Source organism: Ursus arctos, unplaced genomic scaffold (genome assembly GCF_023065955.2).
Source record: "Ursus arctos isolate Adak ecotype North America unplaced genomic scaffold, UrsArc2.0 scaffold_22, whole genome shotgun sequence".
Classification (NCBI taxonomy): Eukaryota; Metazoa; Chordata; class Mammalia; order Carnivora; family Ursidae; genus Ursus; species Ursus arctos.
In genome coordinates this window covers 13,765,961-13,791,766 of record NW_026622897.1, presented here as the reverse complement: position 1 = coordinate 13,791,766, position 25,806 = coordinate 13,765,961, and the positions used below count along the sequence as shown (strand labels likewise).

Below are 25,806 nucleotides of genomic sequence, written 5' to 3'. Positions count from 1 at the left end.
TTACCTCCATCCTGCTCCGTAAAGCCCCATCCGATGACCCAGAGTGGGGTGGCTGGAGTGAGCTCCTCATCAAAAAAGGGCAGGCAGATGGGCCTGACTGTGCCTGCCGGGAGCAGAGAGAAAGAGGGGAGAGCCTGGTGGCTAAGTGCTCTGAAAAGGTTGACACCAGGGTTTCTATGGCCTGTGTTCCTGGGGATGTTAACAAAAGTGGCATGAGAAAGTTCTGTGGTCAAATAAGTTGAGGAGATATGGTTTAAACATAATAAAAGCAAATTAAAAATTAAAAGTCTTGTCATAATTTTATATACTAATGTGCCCCAAGAAGAGAGCTCTAGTATAAAAATGTTTCCCAAACTTATTTGAGAATAGAACCCTTTTTTTCTCCAAGGGACCAGTATCCTGTGAAACTGACAGTTGGAATTGCTGATGTAAATACTATCCAAGCATGAGTCATCTAACAGAGCTGTTCAAAGATTTCGTGGGCTGCCTTAAAGGTAATGAGCTCTCTGCCCCTGGAGGAGACCAAGTGGGCACATTAACCCCTGGGCAGAGATGCTGTGCAGGCTCTTGGCTTTTGTTGAGGGTGGAGGATGGACTAGAGGGTCCTTCAGTTCCCTTACAACCCCAAGATTGGATGAGTCTGTGATTCTCACTTGAGGTGCTCCACATGGAGAAAATAGACCTCAAAAGAATCTGGCGGGGTGAGGCGGGCTGTGAGCTGGCAGCTCGAAGTGGCCTCGTGGACTCTCACTGATGTTAGGCTGGTATATTCACCAGAAACAAAGACACAGCTGAGGGCTTGAAGGAGGAGCAATGTGCCCAAGGCCAATCAGTGAGCTAGTGCAGGTCATAACCTGACCTAAGGGGGCTGTCCCCAGATGCCACCTCTCACCGGAGAATGTCAGTGGGAACTGCAGCTTCACGAGAGCAATATCCTTCTCTTTGGGGTACGTGGTGTTGAGCTCAATGAGGAAGATGCTGGCCACAGGCAGGGATGGGAAGTTGCCCAGTTTGTCTGAGCCAGCCCTCACCTTCCAGGTGGACACATCGTGATGCTTCCTAGGGGGGCAGAGACAGCGGGGTTCAGGCCTGAGCCAAGCATGTGCGGTCTTTGCCAAAAGCTGGGTCCCCAGGGCCCTGGGGATTGGGGTGCTGAATGTCCCTGCTTTAGAAGGTAATGGTGGTGAGGCCAGGGGTGGTAGAGAAGGAGCAGGTCTGAGGAATCCCTTACGAAAGGCCAAATTCTAAAAGGGGATTTGATCCTTTCTGCCAGTGAAACCTGCCCAAGGAAACTTCTAACTGGAGGGCTGGGGAAGGCGCTGTTCCAAGTACCTGCGCTCTGGGGTCCTGGCACTCTCCCCCCCAACGCTTTTTACTGCCCGTGTTACTCATGTGGTGCTCATATTGTCAGTTACGTTATGTACTTGTCTGTCTTCCTTCTGACTCCAGAGGCTCCTGCCTGCTTAGTATGCACGCGTGGTTTCCCAGGAAAGGACTGAGAGCTTTGTCAGATCTCAAGAAGGTTAGGAATCCCCGGCCTACACTGTGACGGATCTAATGCATATGGTTACGTAATATAGTACTCATTAGATGTTGAACGAATGAAGGAAGGAAGGAAGGAAGGAAAGCGAAGAGGGCCTGGGAATAGTCCTTCCCCGCAGTTATGGGCAGGCCTCTCTCTGCTGGCCTGTAAGGGAATCTGTGCTTTCTGCTTTTTTAAGTTTTTGGCTATAATGGGGTAGTGGCAGTGACTCTTGACCCTGGAACCACTCCGGAGAAGACTGGTAGAGGGAGAGCATTTTCAGGACTCCAGGGAGATCGATGGGAACAACTTCTGTGGAGTGAATGATAAGAGGCCAGACTGCGGACACAGGGTATCTGATTGCTTCTCGACTGGAAGAGGTCAAGCTTGGTGACCAGTACCCTCTGCTCAGATCCCGGGTGCCTAACACAGGACATCCTGTCCAGTGTCTCATTGGGTTGGCCACACCCAAGGACGTGGTCTGTAGAGGGAGGGCAAAGAGGGGTGAGGACATTGGAACATAAGTTGGGAGACAGGGGACCCAGACACTCAGGCCCCTCCACGCTTTGGGCCCCCAGGCTTCCCCGCGGCGCAGGCCTTACCTGAAGCAGTGGGCTGCTGTGAGGATCCAGTGGGCGTCCAGGATGCTCCCCCCGCAGATGTGTTGTTTGTTGTACTGGATGCTGACCTGCCAAGGCCAAGAATCCACAGAGGCCGTCTCCCCGCCCACCACCCGAGGGGCCTTCAGGCTCTCCCCACAGGCTGGAGTCGGTAGGAAGGAGGGAAAAATCAGGAGTCAGGCTCTTGAGGGAGGGGACTACATCCCCTAGGAGCCCTGCATCTGTCCCCTTAGAGCAGGGCCCTTATGACTGGGGAGGACCAGGTCCATTTTGAGTTAGTCCTGGGGAGAGGGTGTCGCAGACCAGAGACTTTCTCCAAACTCCCTCTCCTTTGTTGGGCTTTGGATGTGTTTATATTGTGAACGTGGGCGTGTCCATTGTGCTGGGAATTCATGGCCCTCAAACCAAATAGGTGATTCAGAATTTCGAAAGTCCTGCCCAGGTGGAGTGTCCTCAGCCGCTCCAGCGGAGTATCAGCTAACAGACGCCCACAAACTGCTCCGGGAGCCGGAAGTGGGAAGAAAGTTCCAGAAACTGGATCTTCCTATCCTAAACTCAATTCACCTTTCTCTAAGTCCTTACCCGTGTGATGAGTGAGTCTCCCAGTTTGACACCCTATGCTCTCTTCCATATACCACTCTCCTTGGTTTTCCGTCATGACCCTCAAGCTCTGGGAAAAGCCTCCCTTCCCACCTCCCTGCCCTCAGCCTCTCCAGTCCTCGCGGTCACGGCCGCAGTGGTGGTTCTCCCAGGAAAAGGCTGCCATCCTTTCTGGGCCTGTGCCAGCCAGGGGCTTTTCAGACACCTCTTATTCCAAACTCTGCTTTCTCCGTGTCCCCTCGCTCCCTCACAGCCCCGAGGCCTCTCTCTTTCTAGGGTAGAGTTTAAAGTCCTTCTGGCAGCTGCCCACTGTCCTTATCTAAAGTTTCTGTCTAGCCGAATCGATCTGCTTGTAGCTCCCTAAAAAGTCCTTCTGTTTTTGCTCGAGGAAGCCCCCATCCCTGAGGTGCTGTCCTCTTGGTATTTATCTAAAGCATTGATCCATTCACCAAATTTGTATTGAGTGCCTGCTGTGTTCAGGGATGCTGGGAAGAGAGCCGAGGACAAGACAGACAGACGTGGTGTCTCCCTTTGGGGAGCCTACAGCTCAGCGTTTAGTCTGGGCACCACCTCCCCGGGGGCCACCAAATCCCTGGGGACTTTCCAGTCTTGGAATTTCCATAGCCTTCCCCTGGTGTTGGCCTGCCTTTCATTTCCTTTGTGCTTTGGTCTTCTTGGTGAGACTGACAGCTCCTCAAGGGAGGGTCTGTGGCTTCAACCTCTCTGTGACGTCAGTGCCATTCAGTGCAGAGGCAGATCATGCGATGGTTCAGTCATTCACTGGCTAGCCACCGTGTGTCCGTCCCCACACACCAGGGATTGTGGGCATCACGTGATAATGACAAAAAGTCTTAACATCCAACAGGGAAGCATATATACTGCCCAATGGCAGAGGCAGTGACGATGGCCTTGTTCCACTTAGCCCGTCCAGTGTCTGGCCAGCCTGGCAGACTCTGGTCAGTTCTTCCACAAGGCTGGGAGGACAAGCTGGGTCACAGAGCTTGTTTTCTCTTCTGATCTCCTCTGTAAGAGCTGGATCCTCTGGGGCAGTTGGACGGAAGGCCTTCTTGGGAAGAGAAACCTTGGAAAGGTCAGGTGAATTATTCAAGTTCATGCTGGAAGCCAGTGGGACTGGTGCCTGGGTCTCTCTGCGGCAGGTCAGCTGTGAAGGCTACTCGGTCCAGCCCCTCCCACCTGTGACCTTGTGTCTCTCTCTCTGCTCTTTCTAAGTTCCTGAGAAGAGTGACCAGTTCTTGTGTGGTATTTTCTACTTCACACTGGTGTGCCTGATGGTGGTAGACACAGTCTAACTGTATTTTCACTAAACTGAGTGATCTGATCTTGGATAACTGAACACACTGTGACAGAGGAGGCCTTGCGGGCCTGACCAGGGTGGGAGGGCATGGAGGCCCAGTTCTGTCCTTTCCAGTTTTCTGTTCCCTGCCAGCTCTCTGCTTTGGTTGTGGGGTTGTGTATGGATGGTACTAAAGAGTTCTTAACATCCCCCACTTGAAGGAGCACTGCCCTACAAATCCAAGGCCCAAGGAAATAAGTTTGAGATAAAATGGAGAGAAACTTAGAATCTGAGAAATTTAAGAATGAGAATGAAGGTCTTTCTTCCTGCTCATTTCTGGCCTAGGGCCCAAACCCTCAGAGACGGGGCATACTCACCAAGGCAGTGCAGGGAGACCAGGGAGCCTGAGAGACAGGGTCTGGAGAGAAGACACAGGGCCTTATGGTTTCTGTGGGAGGTGAGGACTCTGGTCCCCTGGCCCTGTTGACTCCAGTTCCCTCCCAACACCTGGGAAATCTGGAACCCATGTCATGGGGGACCGTATAGAAACCGCATGACCATTTAGTTCAGTGTGATTCAATTTGTTTGAATTCAACACCCCTGCTGTTAAGCACCCACTGTGTGCTGGGCCCTGCCTGCATCAGAGCCCAGCCTGAGTCCTTGGCATCCTAGGGTGGAAGAGAGCAGAGCCTGGAACAGTGTCTGTTACACTGTGGGCTTTCTAAATGGACAAAAAGTGGGATTTCGGTGGAATTACAGGCACACAATCCTGCTACCATCTTGGTCTTTTTTAAGATTTACTCTTTGGGGGCGCCTGGGTGGCACAGCGGTTAAAGCATCTGCCTTCGGCTCAAGGCGTGATCCCGGCGTTCTGGGATCGAGCCCCACATCAGGCTCCTCCGCTATGAGTCTGCTTCTTCCTCTCCCACTCCCCCTGCTTGTGTTCCCTCTCTCGCTGGCTGTCTCTATCCTATCGAATGAATAAATAAAAAAATCTTAAAAAAAAAAAAAGATTTACTCTTTGATGAATAAGCCCACCACGTGAGGGGCCTTCAGGCTCTCCCCACAGCATCCCCAAATACTAGGGAGAGAGCATCCTCTTCGGGGCTCTCTGCTGCAGTGTGACCGCTTTTATCTAGATGCTGAGCCCTCATGCAGGGTGGGGAGGTGGAGGAACAGGCCGCTGCCAAAGGCCATGCAGCCTTTTCTCTGGAGAGCTGGGAACGTGAAGAGGCCTTCTCTGGCCTGGGTGAGTGGCTGGGAAGGACAAAGTGGCCTTTGGAATCTTGCCTATTGGGTTTAATCGGGAGCACAAAGCAGTAGGAAAATTTTTGGTTTTACTCTTGGATGAAAAGGCCACCAACATGTGGACAGCACACTTTGTCCAGCTGTCTGTTTTATATAAAAACGGAAGTCAACCCAGAAAACCTCTCAGAAATCTGATTCTCTAGCTCTTGGTATCTGACAGTCTGCATGGCCTGGAGTTCTTCCTGTGGTCTGGCTTGCATTCCGCTTGCTGCTGCACCTGCTCAGGATAGCTGCCTCCAGCCCTGATGGGGTTCAGCCTCCATATGTGAGCCTCTTGGGGGCCAGAAGGCGTCCTCCCACTTACCCACTTAGGTTTTGCACCTGAAGCTCTTGGCCGTTCTCTGTGATTCCAACAACATCCAGATCTTGATCTGGGCCAATCTCCACAGCTCTGAAGGTGGGTTTGCTGCTCACGTTGGGGGACAGAGATTGAGAGAGAGGGTGGGGGGAATCTGTGAGCTAGGGCAGGAAGTTAGAAGAAGATGGGGGGAGTAGCCCCCACTCCCAGGAGCTGCAGTGGGAAAGAATGTGTCCCAGGACTCTGGGCATGGTGCTGACGTGGTCTTGCTTCTCTAGAGCTCTGGACAAATGTTAGGGACATGCTTTCCTAACTCCCAGCTGTAATCCTATTTCATATGTCCTAGCACTTTTTTTTCTGGTTTACAGCCAGGGAACTGGAAGGTGGATATTTGGTTTTCCGAACAAGGCATCTGGGCTGAATTGGGTGGTGGGAGTACGTTTACGGCTCCCTTGGAGATAGGACAGAACCAGATCAATCTTCGCATGAGTCCAGAAGAGTCTCTCGCTTGGACCACCTTCCCTCTTTCTCTCCTCTAATCCATGTTTGTCTTCTTTCAAACCTTGGGTTTAAGTCTTTGCTCCTCCAGGAAGGCTCCCCTTCATCCCGTCGTTCTGATTGTCCCGTCCTTCCCCATCCAGCCATGCTAGTACTGGCTCTGTATGCAGGGCTCAGGTTGACTGAGGCACTGGCTGACCGGCCACTGATGCTCTCACATGCCGGGGCAGGGGCCCTGCACACCTGGTGGGTCCAGATGCACCTGGAAGGGCATGAGTGTGGCCGAGCTGGGTTCCAGAGCCCTGGAGATAGAGGCTCTTGTTCTCCCTCTGACACTAGCTTGATGTGTAACCTTGACAGGTCACGCCCTTCTCCGGGTTTCCTTAAGCCTCAGTTTCTCCCTCTGTAAAATGAGAGGTGGACCTGATGATCTCCAGAGCCCCTCCCACCTTGACCCATCTTGGGTTTTATGGTCCTGCGACAAGAGGGCTTTTTATTTAGGTGGAGGAAGGAAAGTGGAGACATCTGAGACCCGGAAGGAGGGACGGTGGTGGAAGCAGACAGTCCCCGGAAAGTTAAGCTCTGTTCATGAATTACATCCTAATGAATAATTCTGACCGGCTTTGATACTGTAGAATTCAAGAAGCCAGCTGGTTTGGAGCGTTAGTGCACTCCGGAAGGACAGAAACTCCAGGATCCTATTACCTTAAGCAGCCCCTGAGACACCTTGGTTGCGTAAGGCAGCCGCAGCCTGTAGTGCTGGGCATTGCTGATGCTGCAGTGGCTGGACTGCAGCGGGGAGGAGGGGCTGACTGCAGGGGAGGCTGGGCCAGGCGGCTGCTGGAGGAGGGGGAAGAGCAGGGCCCAGGCCTGCCTTCCCAGCTCTCCTCAGAAATGAAGGAGGTGCAGGTGTCCTGTCCAGGGTGTGGCAAGGACTGTGCAGCAAAGACCTGATGACCTGAGAGCAGAGGGGGCCAAAAGGTCTGATGGGGCAGTAGTGCTGCCGGGAGCATTTATTGAAAAAGGACCTGGAGGCTGCTTTAGGGGTGGATGGGAGAGAGTTCTGTGATTGATTGATGGTGTCTGCCTAGCAGTTCTCACTTCTGCCTAGACTCTGGGTCCAGTTTCTTAGAGTCCTTAGGGGCCTGCCAGGAAGAGTCCTTGGGAACCTACCCCACTCTGCAGCTGAATAAATGGGTTCTTTTCCCTCCTCTCTGGTTAGGCTCTCTAAGTGATCAGGGGCCTCACCTCTGCTTCCTTGACAGGGAAGGGCTTGGGGAAGAGAGAATTACCCAAGCTGGAAACAGAGATGCTGCCAGAACTCCTGATGCCCAGGAATTAAGGGGTCTTGGGCACAAACCCCAGGCCTCTCCCTCCCAGCTCCTACCCAGCAAGTTACTATCTTCCCTGAACCTATTTTTAAAATAGATACGGTAATAACTACCTCTTTGGTTTTTGCCAAGATCAAATGACTATGAACACATCATGCAAATCATCCTTATGATTATATAACTTCATCCACTGAAGATTTGGAGCTGCTTTAGAAATTTGCTGAGAGAGCTGGGATTGCTGATGGGGCCCCAATGTAATCAGGTTTGTTTAAGCTGAATTTTAGCCAATGGGACCTTGAGTAAGTAAATATTATCCTCTGGGACAGGGCAGCTTCTTGCAGAGCTGTGCGGGAGTGAGGGTCTCGAGGAGCCAGAGCTGCGTGTTGGGGGTGCGTGGTGAGGCTTACGTTCTCTCCCTGCACCCATGATGTTGCCAGTACTTGCCTCAATTAACCTTGAGGAAACTGGGGCTTAGGAGATTGGACTTCATGCTGCTTTTATGTGAAAGTGCTCAGGTTCAAGAGACGTTTTGTCTGACTCCGGTATCTATATTTTTAGGAAGGGAGGAAGGAAAGGGGAAGAAGGGAGGAGGTCATAGGGGCGAGGGGACAGCCTCTGGAGGCTGGGGCCGGGTACCTGTCATAGCCCATCTGCCCACAGGCTGTCTTGGCCAGAGCTTCTGTGAAGTTGTCGAAGCAGGCCGAGGCCCAGCTCCATGTGGCCGGGTCTAGCACCTGCAGGGTGGATCGGTCCTTGGAGAGGCGGACTGAGAGGGGAAGAACCTGGGTCAGTTGCAGGACAGGGGCCCGTCTGGCCCATCTCCCTCAGAATTCATCATGGGACCAGCACGACCTCCCTACCCCCAGAACCTAGAGCATCGTAGAACACCAACGCTTTCTACCTCGGGGGAAGTTCTTCCATTTGGCTTTGCCCGATTGAGCCTCATTTTGATGGTAGCTAGGGTGACCAGATGTCCTGTGAACAACCTCCTTGTGGACCTGTTGTCCTGGCACAATCAACAGCTCTCCCTTTTATTCTTACAGATATCAATTTTGGTGATCTATGGTGACTCTACCCATGGTCCACACAGCTTGTCTAGCCTGGAACTTCCCAGTGAGGAATGAAGTTCCTTTTCCACGTGAGGTCAGAGGGAGGAGATTGAGAGGGAAGTACTATTGGCAGTAGGATGGCAGGTGCCCATAGGCATTTGACTTCTGATTAAAAAAAAAAAAAAGAGGATATACATAAGAAGTCACTTAGTCCTGCCTGTAGAATCCCCCTAACACCCATCTCCTGGGCTGTCCTTTCTCCCTGGAACCCAAGTACTAGGTAGATGGAGCTGGGCCAGCCCTGTCCAAGAAAGAACATGAGTTTTTGTCAGAAACCTCCCCTAGTCCCCTAGCTCAGTCTCGTTACATAGCAGGCTACAAAAAACATCTAATGAATAGGAGGATCAATAGCTAGTTAGCGGCTTGACACTCGCTTTTCTAGTCCCCTTGAAAGAACAGATTTCATAGAAAGAAGGGAACTCCCCAGGGTCATCCAGTCCAGCCGCCTGCCTCATTGCACCCAGGTGTAGCAGAACAGGGCAGGATATGTTACAATTTCCTGTCCCTTTGGTCCTCATTTGTTCATCAGATAGTCACTGAGTATTTGCTACCTGTTAAGTACTGGGGATCTAGTTGGCAGGACCTGGTCCTGTTCTTAAGCACCTCACAAGAGGGATGGAAACTGACAAGTCAGTTGGCAGATGCAATGCAATGGACCAAGGGGGACCTGAGCTGGTTTCCTGCTGTGCCCACTCCCCCAGTCCCTCCCGTCCCTGGGCTCACCTGCCACTGGGGACCCATCGGGGAAGGTCTTGACACAGTGCTGCTCGTCCTCGCCGGAGGCACAGTCTTGCTGGCCGTCACACACCTGCTGGCTTGGGATGAAGTGGAGAGGCTGTCCGCAGAGGAAGTAGTATTTGTCCAGAATCACCTTGACTGGAAGGCAGGGGCAGGGAGGGGGCAGAGAGGGCTGACCGTCAAGCAGGCAGCCCAGAGGGTGGGATAGGCTGTGTTTCCCTGAAAACATGCTGGGCTTCAGGACAGGCAGATGAGGGTTCCAGACCCAGTGATGCCACTTGGTAGCTGGTATACTTTGTCCTGAGCCTTAGTTTCCTTATCTTTAAAGAAACACTTGTCCCATACCTACAAGGTGGCTGAGGCATCAAGCGAGAGAAAGTGTGGGAGAAATTCAGAAACCAGCCCCCGCTGGCCTCATCCTCCCAGCGCCTCATCCTCCCAGCGCCGGCACAGTGGCTCTGGTCGTTACCAGACGTGGTAACATGGGGCCTGGAGCCCAAAGACAAGAGTTCTGGCCCTGCTGCCTCCCGTGTGACTTTAGACCCATCACGTCCCCTCCCGCAGCCTCAGTTTTCTCATCTGTACAGTGGGGTGAGGTTGGTGAGAACGTTTGGTGAGCTGGTGGCCATGAGTATCTTGTAACCACAGTGCAGCTCTAGAACTGGGTGTTTTTATCTGGGGCCGAAAGATCCATGAAGGGGTTGGTGTTTTGTTGTGTTTTGTCTTCTGCCTGTGACTTTCAAATTCTGTTGCTCCTTTGCTGCCTTGGGAATGAGTCTAGTGTTTGTGACTCCTCAGGGAACGGAGTTCACATTTCTGAAGTCTCCTTCCTGGTAGGAAGAGACCCTTCTGCCTAATTGAACCCTCCCCTGGCCCAAAGCTCCCTCCGGCCATCCAGTGTCACTCCTGGCCAGCCCTACAAGTGACATTGAGAAGTCTGACCGCGGCCTCGCTGCTCGCTGCTCAGAGCTTTCCATGCACTGTCTTGTGTAATCCTGACAACAACCTGAGGAGGCAGGTTAATAATAATTAACTCACATTATAAGGTGGGGGGCACTGAGGTTTACAGACCTGGGGTTTATTTCCCAAGGCCACACAGCACTTATGTGTAGAGCCAAGATTCCAACCAGGGTCTGTCTGACTCCAAAGCTCTTTGCTGCCTGTCCATGCCTTCCATGAGGGGCTTTGAGATGGGGGCTGCTGGCCCAGATGCCCCTGGTGTGAGGGAGCGCAGGAGAAGGCGCAGGCCGGATCCTTCCTAGACTTTGAGAGCTTGGTTCGTGGTCAGGAGCCAGGGTCAGGCAGGGTCACTCTAGCCTCTTGGGACAAAGCCAGGATGTAGTGTCACCAGTTGAGACCCCAGAAGCCAAAAAGTTGAGGGAGTCTTGCCTGGGATGGAGGCTCTGATGACCTCCTCTGGTTGCAGAACCTGGGGGCCCTGGCATGGAAGCCACACAGGGCTTTGTGGGATGGGGAGACCCCAGTTCTAGATCGCACACCACTGCCTGCCCAGGCATGCCCTGGATGAATCTGGCCCCTTCTCTCCAGTGTGGCAGGGCACATGCTTGGAGAAAGCAGGCTCTCCTTCGTATTAGCCTAAATCGAACAGGCTTAGGATGGCAGCTCTGCTTATGCTGCTGCAAGCCCAGGGCCAAGGGCCAGCCAAGGTCAGGAAGAAACCTGCCTCTCCCTGCTCAGTAGGGCTCTCGGGGGTCTGGGTGGTATTTGTGTCGTGCATCTGCATTTCCAGTGCCACAGATGGAAAGGGACTTGTTCAGTCTGCGTCCCTGGGGTCCCGTCCCAGCTGTCTCTAACTGCAACGCCTCGGCCTCTCTGAGCCTAGGTACTCAGGTGGAAGAGGAGGGTTTGGGCCCAGTGATCTCTGGGTGGCGGTGGCCGCTGCTGGTGGAAATGCCACCGTGGTTACACGTGCAGGCTCCTGAAGGGCCCGTACTACCTGGGTTAGCAAACACGTGCCTCTGCACCCTGAATGATGACCCACACTTTTATACAACCTGATTTTCATCCAGGTGTTTTACCCACATTATCTCCCACATCCCTCTGGGGGAGACAGGATGTTTTACAGATGAGGGGACTGAAGTTGAGAGAGGTCAAAGGACTTACTCAAGGTCACACGGCAGCAAGGGGTGAGCTGACTCCTAGCCTGGTCTGCTATGCCCTGCTTCCCACCCTGAGAGCACAGTCAGCGTGCTGTGACTATGGGGGAGGGGAAGGCAAGGACAGTCACAGGAGTGGAAGCAGAGACCAGATCTGGGCATGGCGGGTCATTCAGTTCCTTCTTTGTCACGGAGCGGCCTGCCTGTTGGGTCTCAAGCACTGGTGAGAGGAAGACAGAGCACAGGCAGAGTGTGTGTGTGTGTGTCTGTGTGTGCACACGTGCTATCAGCCTGGGTGGCTTCCCCTGTGCCTCCTGTCTGTGCCTCTGCCTCCCAGGTGGAAAGGCTCCCTGCTTCTAGTCGGTAGGGCTGCTCAGGTGTCTGCAGGCACCTGACTAAGGAGGCAGGGGTGTGGCTGCCCTGGCCGCTTGCCTGCGTGGGTTGTACTCTGTGCTGCTGTGCTTTCCCTGTGCCAGAGATCATCCGGGGTAGGTGGAGGCTGTGTTCACCTCCCCCTTTCACTCCTGGAGGAAGGCTCCCTTCAGAGCAGGGGTGGATGCGTGTCACACAAAGCTTCATGCAGATCACCTGTCTATGGCTGCTGGGTGGAAGGGTGGAGGGTGAGGTGGTGCTTAGAGGGGTGGTGGGAGCTGCTGTTTACTTTCGGGGGTGAGGGTGGAGGTGGGAGCAGTAATGAGGGGGTGAGGGCAGGGGTGGGGGCTGCCACTTACTAAGGACAGCCACGATGATGATGGTCGCCAGGCTCAGCAGTGCTGCGATGATGGGGACCCCCACCTTTTTGAAGGTTTCCAGGGGAGTGCGGGGTTTGCGCAGGGGGGTGACATCTGTGAGGTGGAGGGAGAGAGCCTGCAGTCAGCCCTTGGAGACCACCCCTGCCAAGGCCCATAGCCTCCCTGCCCTCTGGCCCTGGTGCTGAGCCGCAGAATGCTTTGGGGACAGTTTTGCTTAGCACTGGGGTTTTATTCCTGCAGACAGGGCTTAGCTTCAACAGTGCATGGTCAGCCCTCCTCCTTCGCTTACCCAGGCTTATCCATCTTTCACTTGCGCCCCTCAAGGGAGCCTCCAGACCGTGGCATCTTCTCCTTGTCTTCACTTAGCCTATTCTGGGATGTTTTACCCTGTCCGGTCTGCCCTGCATCTGCCCCGGGAGAGGCAAGTACTCATTTACTTCACTATCATTTATCCTCTTTTCTGACTTATCTTTTGATTAAGCTGTAAGCTTGAGGAGAGCAGGGACCTCCAAGCATTACCTGCTCCGTAGAGCCCTGATAAATGCTTGTCATGAGTGCCTCCTAACGGCCTCCATCTCCAACTCATCTCAACAGATGGTGAGTCCGCAAAACAGCCCTTGTCTTTAAGGAGATGCCAGTTTGGGGGAAGAAGCACACAGGGACAGAGTTGCCAGTACCGCCAGACACCATCACAGCACTTAAATGGGCCTCCGTAGTGGCGATGGGGTGAGGGGGCTGGACCAGCTGGGCGAAGGCCTGGGGGTGTCGACTGTGAGCTCCTCACATGCCCGGGACGTAGCATGGGCCAGTGCGTGTTGTGGGGGCGGGACTGGCCATGTCAGTCTGCCGAGAGTCTTGAACACCATGCCAGGAATTTGGATTTTATCATGAAGGCAACATGGAGCCATGGAAAGCTTTGAACAGCAGAGAGATGTGATCACATTTGTACTTAGAAAGGTGAACCTTTCATCAGGAAGGACGTGGATGGGAACAAGAGTTTGGGGTTAGGAAGCAGGTGGGAGCCTAGAAATGCCTAAAACAGAGGTAATAATAACTCTATTGTCCATTTCGTATGGTTCTCCAAGGAGATGGTAGCAGGGCCAGGATTTGAAAAGCTAAATTCTCAGGAAGTTTCTGAGATAGGTCCTCTTGCATCCCCTCTCCTTGCAGGCAATAAGCTGGGGCAGGTGCATGGGACTTCTCCTCCAGGGCGAGCTAGGGCAGGAGGTATGGCAGCCTTGAGTCCCCGGAAGGCAATAGCTCAGCTCTCTTCCCCTCACCTCCCCAGGTTTGGTCTGTCACCTTCCTTGTGAGGCCTTCGTGACCTCCTTTTTGGAATGGTAATCTTCCAACATTTCCTGTCCTCCTTCCCCATTTTTAAAAACACTCATCAGCTCTTAACATACTCTATATTTTACATATTATATATATTTTCCGTCCCCTCCCATCTCTTTCTGAAATGAAGACTCTATGAAGATAAGGAATTCTTTTTCTTTTTCTTCTTCTTTTTTTTTTTCTTCATCACTGCTGAGTCCCAGGTGCCTCAGCAGGTATTTGCCAAGTGAATACGTACATTGCTCTTGGCTTGATCTCTTAAGCACAGCATTTCCATCTTTGTTACAGGTCTCAGTTCCTAGCTTGAATGAGGGCTGGTTATATGTTTGCCTCGATCTCTCTCCTCAGCTCTTCAAAAGCAGAGAATGGCATCCAGCCAGAGACTGGCGCTCAGAAGGGCTGATATCATTGAATCTGTTGAAAGGGAAAGCGTAGAAAACGTTGCGTTTCCTCAGAAGGAGCGTTTAAGCCTCAGACACAGAGCTCAGGCCCGGGGGTGTGTGCTGGTGTTACCTGTTGGGAGCTGGTACCAGGGAGCTTCTCAGTCTTAGCAGGTATCGTTTGAAGGTTCTAGCAGTCAGTGTGCAGAGCTGTCCTCGGGCCATGGACACGGCGACATTCTGTTCATCTGTCCTCCACGTGTGATTTGTTTATTGAGCACCTCCCACTGGGGACACGAGGTGGGCTTGTTTTCTCAGAGGTGCGCCATCTATCTCTTGGGAGCCCCTTGATAGGTTCCCCTGTCCAGGTCCCGATGTCTCTGTCTCCCTGATGTTCTCAGGGAGAACATCATCAGGAGGGGTAGAGTTTTCTTGGTTTACATTTCATACTTGAAGTTGACAAAGCCGCCATGAGCTATGAAGAGCCTCCTGGCCTGTCACTGTTCCTTCCTCCAGCCGGTCCTACCTCCTGCTGCGGGACAGAGCCTCCCAGCATCTTGCTGTCATCCTGTCACATCCCTGCCCGAGAACCCTCCGTGACTTCCGTATCTAGACCATGCTCTTCTCCAGACTTGCAAAGCCAGTGTGACCTGGGGCCATGTGGACTTCCCACTGCTAATCCTCACCAGTCCTCAGTGCCACATGGGGAGCTTCTGCCCTGATCCTTGCGCACCTGCCTTCATTCCTGCTCTGAAACTTTGCTCCTGCTTCCCTTCACTACTGAAACCCTCATCACTTCTTTCTGTTTTGTGGTAGTTCACTCCTGTAGGGACTCTGTCAAAGCTCGCCTGACCCATGACACTATTATCTCTGATTGCTTGGCACTGATCGCTCCTTCTCGAGCTCCCTTCACCTGGGTATTAGTAGCAAATCTAACTTGTTTTTTGGTTTGGTGGTTCTTGGGCCTTACTCAGGTGGTGGAGTTTTCTGGAGACACGGGGGTCTATTGGTCTGTCGAATTCCCGAGTATAAACTAGGCACCATCTTACCTGGGGAAGACTACATTGTTTATGATCATTATTAACATGGGGCCCTGAAATTGTTGAAGTAAGTGGGATCAGTTATTTCCTTGTTGATCTGTCGTATTATTTTGTTCTTTGCTCACTTCTTTTGCTGATCCAGTAGGCTATCGGGAGTAGCTCTCAATGGTTTAACAAAATAGATTGGGAGGGGGGAAAAACCCTTAAATTTGGAAACACTTTATCTCTTAAATTATCCTTCTCCTGTAAATCAGGCAAACACTATTATTTTCTAGTTTACCAGGGAAAATACCTCTGTCCAGCTTGTTCTGTGGTAGCAGGTCAGACTGGCAACTCCGTGAGAGCAGGGACTCTGGCTGTCTTAGTTCTTGTTTGAGTCCAGCGTCTAGCCCAGAACCTGGCACGTGGCAGGCACTCACAGAGTTGTTGAATGAATAAGAAGGTGAGTAACTGAGTGAATGAGTTGGAGAATCACTGTTCTTGGGGTTTAGGTTTGTTGGTCCTATTTCCCTGGAGACCATGCTTCCTACTTCTAGAATTACCCTGGACCTTACAGTTGCTTCATACATTTTTGTTGAATGATGAATGGGTGGGTGGATAGAGATCTTCCACAGCATTTAGCCCTTGGTGGTGGTGGTGAGGGCCATGCAAGAGGGGGTTAGTATCTATTTGGTAACTGGTTGAAACTTGGAGGCTGAGGTGGGCAAGGCATAACTGGACCTGAACTTACCAAGGCTGTTCAGGGGTCGATCGCTGTCAGGATCCTGTAATTGAAGGAAAAACAGTCAGTGCGTTGAGTGAGGGAACCTCTCAGGCTGGGGCTAAGGGCCCAGGGGAGGCTCTTGGTTCTTATTTGCATTCCCTTCTCTCTGCTGAATCTAAGTTGGGGGGCTCAGTGATATCTCACTGAATACACAATTCAGGTATGCGTCTATATTACCTGGTACAACTAGCTTACTGATTGTAGCAGTTAGTTAGCAATTGTGGAAATGGCAGGTTGCTGGGTTGTTGTATTGCTGAGTTTCTTAGGATGATTCTGCTCTGCCATCTGTTTGGGTCAACCATTTGTCTACATTGATAGGATGTAGTTCTGTAAAAACTTGGACACTTCACAAAGGGGGATACTTTAGTGGCCAATCAGTGCCAAAAGATGCTCATTATCATTGCTTATTAGGCAAATGCAAGTTCACACGCAATGAGCTATCTCTGCATAGACACCAGAATGGCTAAAATTAAAAAGGCTGACAGTACTAAGTGTTGATGAGGATGTGGAATATTGGAGCTCTTACACACTGTTGTTGCGAGTATAAATTAGTACAGATACTTTGGGAAATGGCTTGGCTGGATCTGCTAAATCTAACTATAGGATTCTATGACTCAGGAATTAGCCGGGAGAAATGAGTGCGTGTGTCTAGCGAAGTATCTGTACATGAATGTTTGTAGTAACTGCATTCATAATAGCTAAAAATTGGAAAAACCCAAATGTCCGTTACTGATGGAATAGATAAATAAATTGTGGTATATTCATATGATGGAATATATTTCAGCAACAGACAAGCATAACCTAGTGCTAAGGGCAATGACCTATGGATGAATCTCATAGACATAATAATGAAGGAGAGAAACTAGACACAAAAAAGTATACTCTGTATAATTTCATATATATTTAGATTTTAAAAGGTAAAATTAATCTATGGTGATACAAGTCAGAATGGTGATTACCACTGGCTGGGGAAGTGGGACAGTAATTAGAAGGAGCACAATGGAAACTTCTGGAATGTTGGAAAACTTAAATAGATTTTGATCTAAGTCTTGGTTACATTGGGGGTACATATGTTTAATATTCACTGGGGGGTACACTTTCGATTCGAGTACTTTACTGAATGTATGTTGTACTTAACAGAGCAAACAAAGACAAAACACTACCAGAGCACTGTGGTACTTCTGCAAGTGTACTTTTAGGTCACCGTGGACACACATACACAAACACAAGCCTCTGTTCTTCCAGTCACACCACTGCATGTGTGCACTTAGCACACTCACAGCCACATAGGGTCATACACAGGAGCCGTGCACAAAAGGCTCACAGATGAAGTCCATACACCCCTTTTCCTTCAAAGCAAAGGGTAAGGGGAGGGGACTGCCGGGGCTCATGCCTCTCTCTCATGCCTCCCAGAAAGCTCTCTTCTCTATGCTCCCTTTTCAGCTGGTACAGGAGCTGGAGTCCTGGGGCTGGGTGAGCGGCAGGCCTGACTGGGGTCTGGGTCTCCATCCCGGGGCTTGTCTGCCTGTGGTGCTGAGGTCACGGCGGTTCCACTAGTAGGTGGAGGGGCTGCAGGGCTCTGAACATTTCCATCTGGGAATTTTTCGAGTCCCATTTGGGGGTCACAGGACTTCTAACCCCTGGGTGGGTGTCCCAGATTAGGTCTGGTTGGTGGCGGGAGTGGGGTGGGGGGCATCTCTGGGTATTTGCTTCCATGGCTGAGTGTGGCAGAGAAGTCATTGGGAGAAGGAGCTCCTTCCTTTTCTCCCAAACTCTCTCATCTGCTGGAGGGACGCGCCTGGCGTTGCCTTTAGGTGGCACGAGGCCTTGGGCGGCTGGGGGATGTAGCAGAGACAGCAGGCTCTGGAGTCTGCGGGGGCTGAGTTGGAATATAGGTTCTGCGTCTTATTAATTGCAAGTTTTGGTTGTGAGATAGTTAACCTCTTTGAGCTTCATGTTCCCCCTCTGTAAAGTGGGGGAGATGGCACCTCCTTCAAAGTGCTGCTGTGAGGTTTAAGTGAGCTATGTAGTGGGAGGGCCTGACTCACACAGGCGAGTTCCCTTCCCTCCCGGGCCCCCCAGCATTTGCTGCAGAACTTTCCCACCGGGCAGTCACCCTTGTTTCTTATGGCCTTTGTGCCCTCAGAGGTTTCCACAGGGCTTGTACCCAGGAAAGACCAGATAGATGCTGTTAAATGGAACTGGACTCTGGGCTCTGCCCTGTGGATCATCCTTAGCCACCTGCCCTCTGCCATCTCCAGGGCCTGGAAGGGGGGACTGTTTCCAGGGTAAAGATGAGAACAAGTCCTACAACACTGCGTTGCTGTGGCTGCCGAGTTGGGTAATAAGAGTATCAACAGTACTTAATCTATATACAGTCATCGTGGAAGAGTTTGCAAAATTCTTTTGTCTGACTCAGTCAAGTTCATGGCTGAAAAGGATCCCAATTGTCTGATAACCAGTCTGGTTAGCATTAAGTAATTAAGTATTCAATGAGCTATTTGATAAGGCCCTGCTCTAGGAGCTGTGGATTCAAAGACAAATAGGAACTAAGTACTGTAGGATGGCAGAGTTGCCCAGACAGGCCAGGCCAGGCTCTGCCCTCACCTCTGGTGGGTGGGGAGTTGGGGGAAGGAGGGGAGGACAGGTGTGAACAGATAAAGCCAGAGTGATGAGTGTCATGAAGAGCGAAGTGGGTGATGGGAGCAGGTGCCTGGTGGCTACTTAGAGCCAGAGGCCTAGGGAAGGGGCCAGGGTGGTTAGGGACAGCCCCTGGGCTGAGATCTGAATGCCGGGGGGAAGGAGCAGGTTTGGTGTTGGAGGGACAGAACAAAGATCAGCAAGGACAAGAGGAAGGAGAAGGAGGCTGGTGGTGGGGAAAGATACCCGTGCTTGGAAGGTCAAAGCAGCAGGCCTCACCAGCGGATTGGGTGCTCTTGGGTCTTCAGGGAGCGGGTAGGAGGGAACTTGCTGACATGTGCAGGCTGCAGGAGGGGCAGGTTGGAGGGGTGTCAGGAACAGCCACTGAGTGGCCCTTCCCCGTCAATTCATTCTTTCTCACTGAGTCTGCCTGTTCTCACATGCCTGCATTAGTTGAGGTAAGTAGGGCAAGTCTCCTGTTTATTATTAATTCAACAAATATTGACTGTATGCCTTTGATGGGCCCAGCATTGTGCTGGAGGCCGAGACACAGAGGGAACAAAGGAGGCTTACAGCCTGCACTTTCTTGATTCCTCATCTGTGAACAGAAGTGACCTCAGTACCCCTTTAGCTGATGTTTTCGATTGCGATCCACAGAATAGTGCTTATACAGAAAACATCCCACACCTTTTTGAAAACAGAGAAAATAAACTAATTTAAAACTACAAGCTAGAATGACAGACTGTGACTAATCGGTAATTAGGGTGTCCCTGGTGTCTCCTACAATGCCTGGCATAGAGTGGGTATTTATTTTTAAAAAGATTTTATTTATTTGAGAGAGAGTAAGCATGAGCATGAGTAGGGGGGAGGGTCAAAGGGACAGGGAGAAGCAGACTCCCCGCCGAGCAGGGAGCCTGACGCGGGACTCCATCCTGGGACCCGATCCCAGGACCCTGAGATCATGACCTGAGCCAAAGGCAGACGCTTAACCGACTGAGCTGCCCAGGCCCCCCTAGAGTAGGTATTTAATATTTGTTGAGTGAAAGAATTAAGGAAAATATCTTGTTTTCAGGGCTCAGTCCCAGGCCAGCCTTGAAGAAGCTGACTCTGGTACATTCACATGTTGGAATATTATGCTGTAGTCAAAACAAATGAACTACGGCACCACACCATCACCTGGATGGCTTTAATAATTTAACATTAAAGGAAAAAAGTAAATCCCCCAAAGATTACATGTAACACAGAATCTTCATAAGGAAGGAAGGAAATGATAAACGTAGGATTTGGGGTGAGGCTTACTTTCTAGGGGGCTTCTAGCCCATTTCCTGGCCTGGCAGAGATGTAGAATCAGTATTTGTTGAATGATTAAACCTAAGACTTTCCCGGCTGCCTCGGCAGGGGGAGGGAATGCAGGAGTGAGGGCAGGGGGTCTCCTGGTTAGATGCAGCGTTTGTTTCGGGTGGTGAATTACGGAGGCTTACTACATTGTTAAAAGCATCTAGCTAGCTGGAGAGTTACAAGGGGGCCCTACATGGGCCAACAGTGGAAAATGTCATGGATCCAGGATGACGATTCATCCAGTGATGCGCACCTGAGGTTCAAAGAGAAAATACAAAAGCAGTCTCCCAGCTGCGCTGAGGGGTCCAAGGAGTCAAGCTTCTTTTTTTTTTTTTTTTTAAAGATTTTATTTATTTATTCATTCGACAGAGATAGAGACAGCCAGCGAGAGAGGGAGCACAAGCAGGGGGAGCGGGAGCAGAAGAAGCAGGCTCACAGCGGAGGAGCCTGATGTGGGGCTCGATCCCATAACGCCGGGATCACGCCCTGAGCCGAAGGCAGACGCTTAACCGCTGTGCCACCCAGGCGCCCCAGGAGTCAAGCTTCTATCCTCCCATCCTCCCATGCTCTACTCTGACTCATGCTGCCTGAGTTCTTCTGTCAAGTGGCCTGCCCCTTGAAGGGGCAGAGGCCCCTTGAAGCCTCTCTGACAAACATTTCCAACACAGTGAGATCAGAGTTGCTGGGTTGCCAAACTTCTGGGAAGGGGAGCTGCGGAAGGTCATAAGCATCCAGGATAATGGGCAGGGATGTGGGCACATTGAGGGTTATGAGCGGTAACTGGAGAATATCAATGTCAGTTACCTTCCCGAGCAGGGTGGAGACGGAAATTCATAGCAGCCGTGTTGCCTTTCAGCCCAGAATCCACCCTGAGTTGCGAGGGGGGGGTGGTGGGGGAGATGGGGCTGAGAGATGAGGTAAGAATCTTACCAGGTAAGATTCAGGAACCTGGCCAACCCCCATCACTGGGTGAGTCCATGCCGTGATCACAGGATGCAAAGCTGAAAAGGTCTCTGGGGACCATTCCAGGCAACTCCCTGGTTTCCTACACTAGGAAAAGGTCTAACCCTGGAGTTGGTGGAATGAAGGTGCTTGAGAGGCCACAAAACACCAACTGTGCTGCCTTCTGCTTTGCTGGAGGTCTCTCAGTTTATCCCTAGCTTGAACTTAGCCCCTGGCCACAGCTGCCACAGCCCAGGCTCAGCCCAGGCCCAGCAAAGGCAGCAGCCTTTCCTGTGTTGTTGGGTTGCTGGCTGGGGCAGGTCCACTGTGGGGCCCTGACTCATGGGCCCAGCCCAACCAGTGTCTGACCCAGGGGTTCATCTGGGAAGGAAGCTCCTGGATTACAATGGGAGGGCAGAAATGCCTGGGTCCCCAGAGCCCAAAAGGGCCCAGCTGGAGGAGGTGGGGGTGGGGTGGGGAAGAGGAAGTTAGAAGGCTGAAAATCACCTACTGATCGCCTGACTCAGAGAATCCTCTTTCCCTGCTTTTCAGTGGGTCGCTGGTCACAGAAAGACATTAATCCAAGACCCATATGTAGAGGCAGAACAATTAACTCCTGCATTGGGGATTAGCACAGAGTTTACAATATCTTACATAAATGTTGTCCCATTTAATCTTCAGAATCACCCTGAGAAATTATCCCCATTTTCTGGAAGAGAAGACCAAGCCTCCTGTAGATTAAATGGCCTCAGAGCAAGTCAGGAACAGATCCAGCTCTTGGGGGCCAGGGTTTTGGACTCCCTGGACTATTGTTTTCATCTCCTTCTGCCCCCTCCCCATTGATATGCAGCAATTACCCCCCATCTCCCCACCCCCTCCCCATTGATATGCAGAGATTACCCCCAGCATCTCCCCAGCCCTCCCCAGCTCCCCAGGCAAACCCATCTCTGCTTGGTTCCTGGCTCTGCCAATTCTTCCATCAGCAAGGGTAAGTACTTGGGCCTCCCAGAGTCTGTCTGGGAAAGGGCCTACGGCAGGGCTGGGCCTAGCTGGGGCTTCGTTGTTATTAGCATCCCTTCTTCCTCCCTCTTCCATTAGATGTGCACGTTTCTCATCTCTTCCTCCTCCTTCCTTTATTTACCCTCAGGCCCTGGTGTTTCAGATTTTGGAGAATCCTGGCTGGATTTAGAGCAGCTTTAACCTTCTAGCTCAGAGGTGATGAACCCAGGCACCGGGCAGCTCTTATTTTTAAATGAGGATGAGGCTTAAGTGTGCTGCAGAGAAGACACAAAGAACCAGGCTGGGGAGTGTAAGTTCTCATATTGCCTTGTCTTTTGACTTGCTGGGTGCTTTCGGGCACACGCTTCAACCTCTCTGAACTTCAAGCTTCCTAGGGTAATTGGAAACTCTCAGAGATGGTAGAGCAGATAAGAGGGTTAATAACCACACACTGAAACAGGCAGGTGCTCCACCAGGCTAGTAATGAGGTGAAGAAGAGGTGGCAGCTCACAGAGGCCAACGGAACAGAAAGCCTGGCCAGCTCTTCTGTCTGCTTTCCTTGCCAAGGAGCCTGCCCCTGGGCCTTATTTTTCTCTTCCTCTCTGCATTGCTGACTCTGAGCGTCCTTGTTCTGGAAAGGAGTCAGTAGGGGCAGAGCTCGGATGATTGGGGTGCAGAGCAAGGGAGAAAAGCAGGGGCTCGCAGTAAGGGGACTTTCTGGCTCTGCTCTGCTGTGTGGCAGTTTCAGGCCCCTTTGGGGTCTTCCCATGGTCCCTCAGGGAAAACCTAGACGCAGAGATGCTACCGTTGCTAGGTGATGGGACAAACAGGTCCTTTGTGGCTCTGGCAGGTGGGAGCTAGGTTGCGTAGGCCAGGGACACGGCAGGGGGGAAGCCCAGGGGAGTGGGTGGGGGAAGTTCTCTGTTGAGCCAGGAGACCCAGAGGCTGCTCCTAGTGGGTGCTCAGAGCAGAGCTTGGCCACTGGCTGGCTCAGGCTCTCAGGGGCCGCTCTGAGGGTGCTTCCCACTGCTCTCTGACCCTGAACCTGCATTCCACTCTCCCGACCCAATAGCAGGTGGCTGTGCGCTCTTCACCTGCAGCGGGGATAGGGTGGTTTGATGCGTTTACCAGGCTGGGGCAAGTACCCTCTGTCTTGGGTGCTTCAGCCATGACAGGTAAGGTGAGGAGAGGTGCATGAGGGCTGGGTGGTTGTGAGTCAGCAGAGCAGAGGGTATGAGTTTCCCCGAGATGGGCCTGGCTGTGATGCGGCAGCCCTGAGTGCATGGAAAGTTCTCGGAGATGGCAAATCATGCTGGCTCTCAAGGATGCTCTGAATGATTAGCCTGTCTCCGGACAGGTCCCCCTGCCCGGGCCATGCACAGGTGGGGGCCCCAGCTCTCACATGCTGGGGCCTCAGCGAATGCAAGTGTTCGCCCTTGCTCTGCTTTGTGCGAGGCATCCGTATGGCAGCACGTTTTCCTTCAGGACTGACCTCAGCCTCGGCTGCTACATTAGAAACCACTGGGCCTCGTTCTGAGCCACATAGGTGCTGACCTGTTGGCAATTTGAGCTGAGCACCTAGACCCCCGTCACAGGACACAATGGCTCCAGGGCGGGGCCTGGGGCAGCAGGGAGGTGTCAGGTGTCTTGCCATTGTCCCGCTGCCAGCCTGGTGTTCAGCTGCCCTCCGGTGAGGATCAGCCTTTGTGTCCAGGCATAGCTCTCCACTCCAGGTAGGGCCACTGGAGAGGGCACAGGTGTAACTCTGCCTATTTCACAAATGGGGAAAATGAGGCACAGAGTTGCCATGCTCTCTCCCCCCAGGTCACATGGCAAGACAGTGTGAAGGGCAGGAGTGCGGTTTTAGTACATGGCCGTTGGGTTGAGTTAAACTTGCCTCCAGGTGACACTTCTGTTAACTGTAACTCCTACAGATCCCTCAGACGTCCTTCTTTTGGTGCCTGGGGGAAACAGCCCATTCTCTACAACCTGAGTTCTCCACAATTCTACTTCACTCAACTTTCTCTCTGCCCTAGGGTGGTGGGTCGATGCAGCCCCCTCCCTCCCAGGAGGGTCTGTTGGAAGGGAAGGTGCTCCCACCTTTGCACAGCTGAGGGTGCAAAGGGGCTGAAGGGGATACGAGAGAGCCATCGGGAGTCAGGCCACTTGGACCGAGGGCGACCCATAAGGGTTTGCCTGACAGGGACTCTCGCAGGTTTAGGAGGAGCTGATGGATCTTAAAGCGTGGGGAGGCAGGTGTTCTCTAAACACTGCGATTTACCTGCACTAAAGAGCTGCCACCCAAGGCATGGTCCGATGTTTATAAAAGAATCCCACAGAGTGTCCTGCCTTCAAAAAATCATGCTCTCTTTTGTTTGGTCTGAATTGTCCTTTAAACTTTGAGGAGGGAGGTGGTGCAGAGAGAAGAGGGGCTCTGGTGTTCTCAAGTCGAACTCTATAATTTACCTGCTGAGCAGCCTTGGGCAAATCAACTTAACATCCCTGGGACCCAGTTTCTGCCTTTGGCAGTGGGTGTGATAAGTCCATGATAAAACCAGAGTGAGAAGGGTTCGGGGAGGGGCTCCAGCTGCCAGGCCACAGGAACCCTGTCTGGTCCTCTCCTGATTTTACAGATTTGTTCATGGTCCCCCTTGGTTGGTCTTCGAGGTTCGAGGGGTCTCAGCTGCTCTGGTCAGATACGGGTTGCCCCTGTCCCTCCCTCTTCCTTCTGAGCTCTGTGGCAGGAGCTCTGGCCTGACTCCAGCTCTGCCCCTTATGAGCCACGTGTTTCTAGGCAAGTGACTTAGTTTCATCATCTGTAAAATGGGTAGAGTGTGATCTACCTCTTGGGGTCATGGGTGCTCTTGAACTAGATGACGCACTTGGTGCCCCTGACTCTGTGCTTGGCATGGAGAGGAGTTGAGTACTCGAACATTCGTGCCTTCAGCTCCAGTTACCCTGGAGGCTTGGGGAGCAGAGCTCTACACAGCGTTAAAGGAGGGTGTGTGTGGCAGTGCTGTTCAAGGGCAGGACTGAGGATTCTCACTTGTTCCCGACGCTCCCGGGGAAGCAGCCTCTGGGGCGCTGACTTGGCTGCAGCAGTGATGAGCCACCATCTCCAGGCAAGTGTCCACAGTGACTCCCGGGTCTCTCCTGTGAACTCGGAACTCAGGATCCCGTAAGGAGTGCTACCGCCGTGTCCGGTGGTCCCCTGCAGCTAGCGCTGGCCTGGTACATCACCGAAGCTCCCTTTACCACTTTTCCTGCCCACTCAGTAACTCCGTGAGGCTGTGCAGGGTCTTCCTCTCCAGGTTGGCTAGGGACGGCTGTGGACGGAGCACAGGCCTTAGGCCAGGTGTTCAACCACTGGGAGCCTCAGTTTCCTCTGTGTATGTGTGTGTGTGTGTGTGTGTGAGAGAGAGAGAGAGAGAGAGAGAGATTGATTCTAAGTCTTCTTAATGAGACCAGAATATGCATAGCCTCTAGCACATTGCCTGGTATACAGTAAGAATGCACTAAATGCCAATAATAAAAACGACAACAATAACAATAATAATAGGACTATTTTATCCATTTGGCGAAGCCCTGTTCTGGGGGCTGGTTATATAGAGTAAATGACAAGGCAAAGTCCTTGTGCCCATGAAGCATATACGCTACTATTTCTTAGTAGTGATTAATAGCTATGACTATAGAACCTAGCAAGTGCTTGGCATAGCACATACTCAAAAATCCTTTGTTATCCGTGGAAGGAGTCTGGCAGAGGGCCTCCCACGTGTGTACCTGGTACTGCACAAGTGGCCATTGCTGCGATTCCCTGGGGGCCAGGGGCCTGCCATCAGGAGGGAATTGGGCCCTGGAGCTCATGGGGCAGAAAGGGGCCAGGGCAGTTAGGGGTTCTGAGATGATGTCACAACTTCTGTGAACTCTCTATGAACAAAGGGAGGAGGCTGCAGGGCAGAGAAGCAAAGACCTTCGGTAGCACAAACGTGGTCCTTTAAAATGGGTAGGGACATCTCAAGGAAGTGGCAAAGGGGATGCTTAGGATTAATGGGGACATTACAGAAAGACCTCTCGCTCTCAGTGAAGGGAAGGTCATCTAAGCAACAGAAAGTGTGTGAGTAGAAGCTGGATGGTGTAGATGTCCACAGTAGACCAGGGCAAGGCCAGAGAAGGGCTCTCTGG

At 52.0% G+C, this 25,806-nt stretch overlaps 1 protein-coding gene across 1 annotated transcript in view; it reads right to left on the bottom strand.

The window, feature by feature from the left end:
* The window catches only part of TMPRSS4 (transmembrane serine protease 4), a 73,469-nt gene that overhangs the window by 13,959 nt on the left and 33,704 nt on the right, over positions 1-25,806 (bottom strand). Inside the window, exons 3-11 of the mRNA XM_057316898.1 lie at positions 15,673-15,706; positions 12,167-12,280; positions 9,304-9,456; positions 8,108-8,237; positions 5,649-5,750; positions 4,414-4,454; positions 2,125-2,284; positions 893-1,059; positions 5-103 (exon numbers count right to left, since the gene is read on the bottom strand). Coding sequence (XP_057172881.1) covers positions 5-103; positions 893-1,059; positions 2,125-2,284; positions 4,414-4,454; positions 5,649-5,750; positions 8,108-8,237; positions 9,304-9,456; positions 12,167-12,280; positions 15,673-15,706 — 1,000 coding nt within the window. The remainder of the gene's footprint in view (positions 1-4; positions 104-892; positions 1,060-2,124; positions 2,285-4,413; positions 4,455-5,648; positions 5,751-8,107; positions 8,238-9,303; positions 9,457-12,166; positions 12,281-15,672; positions 15,707-25,806) is intronic.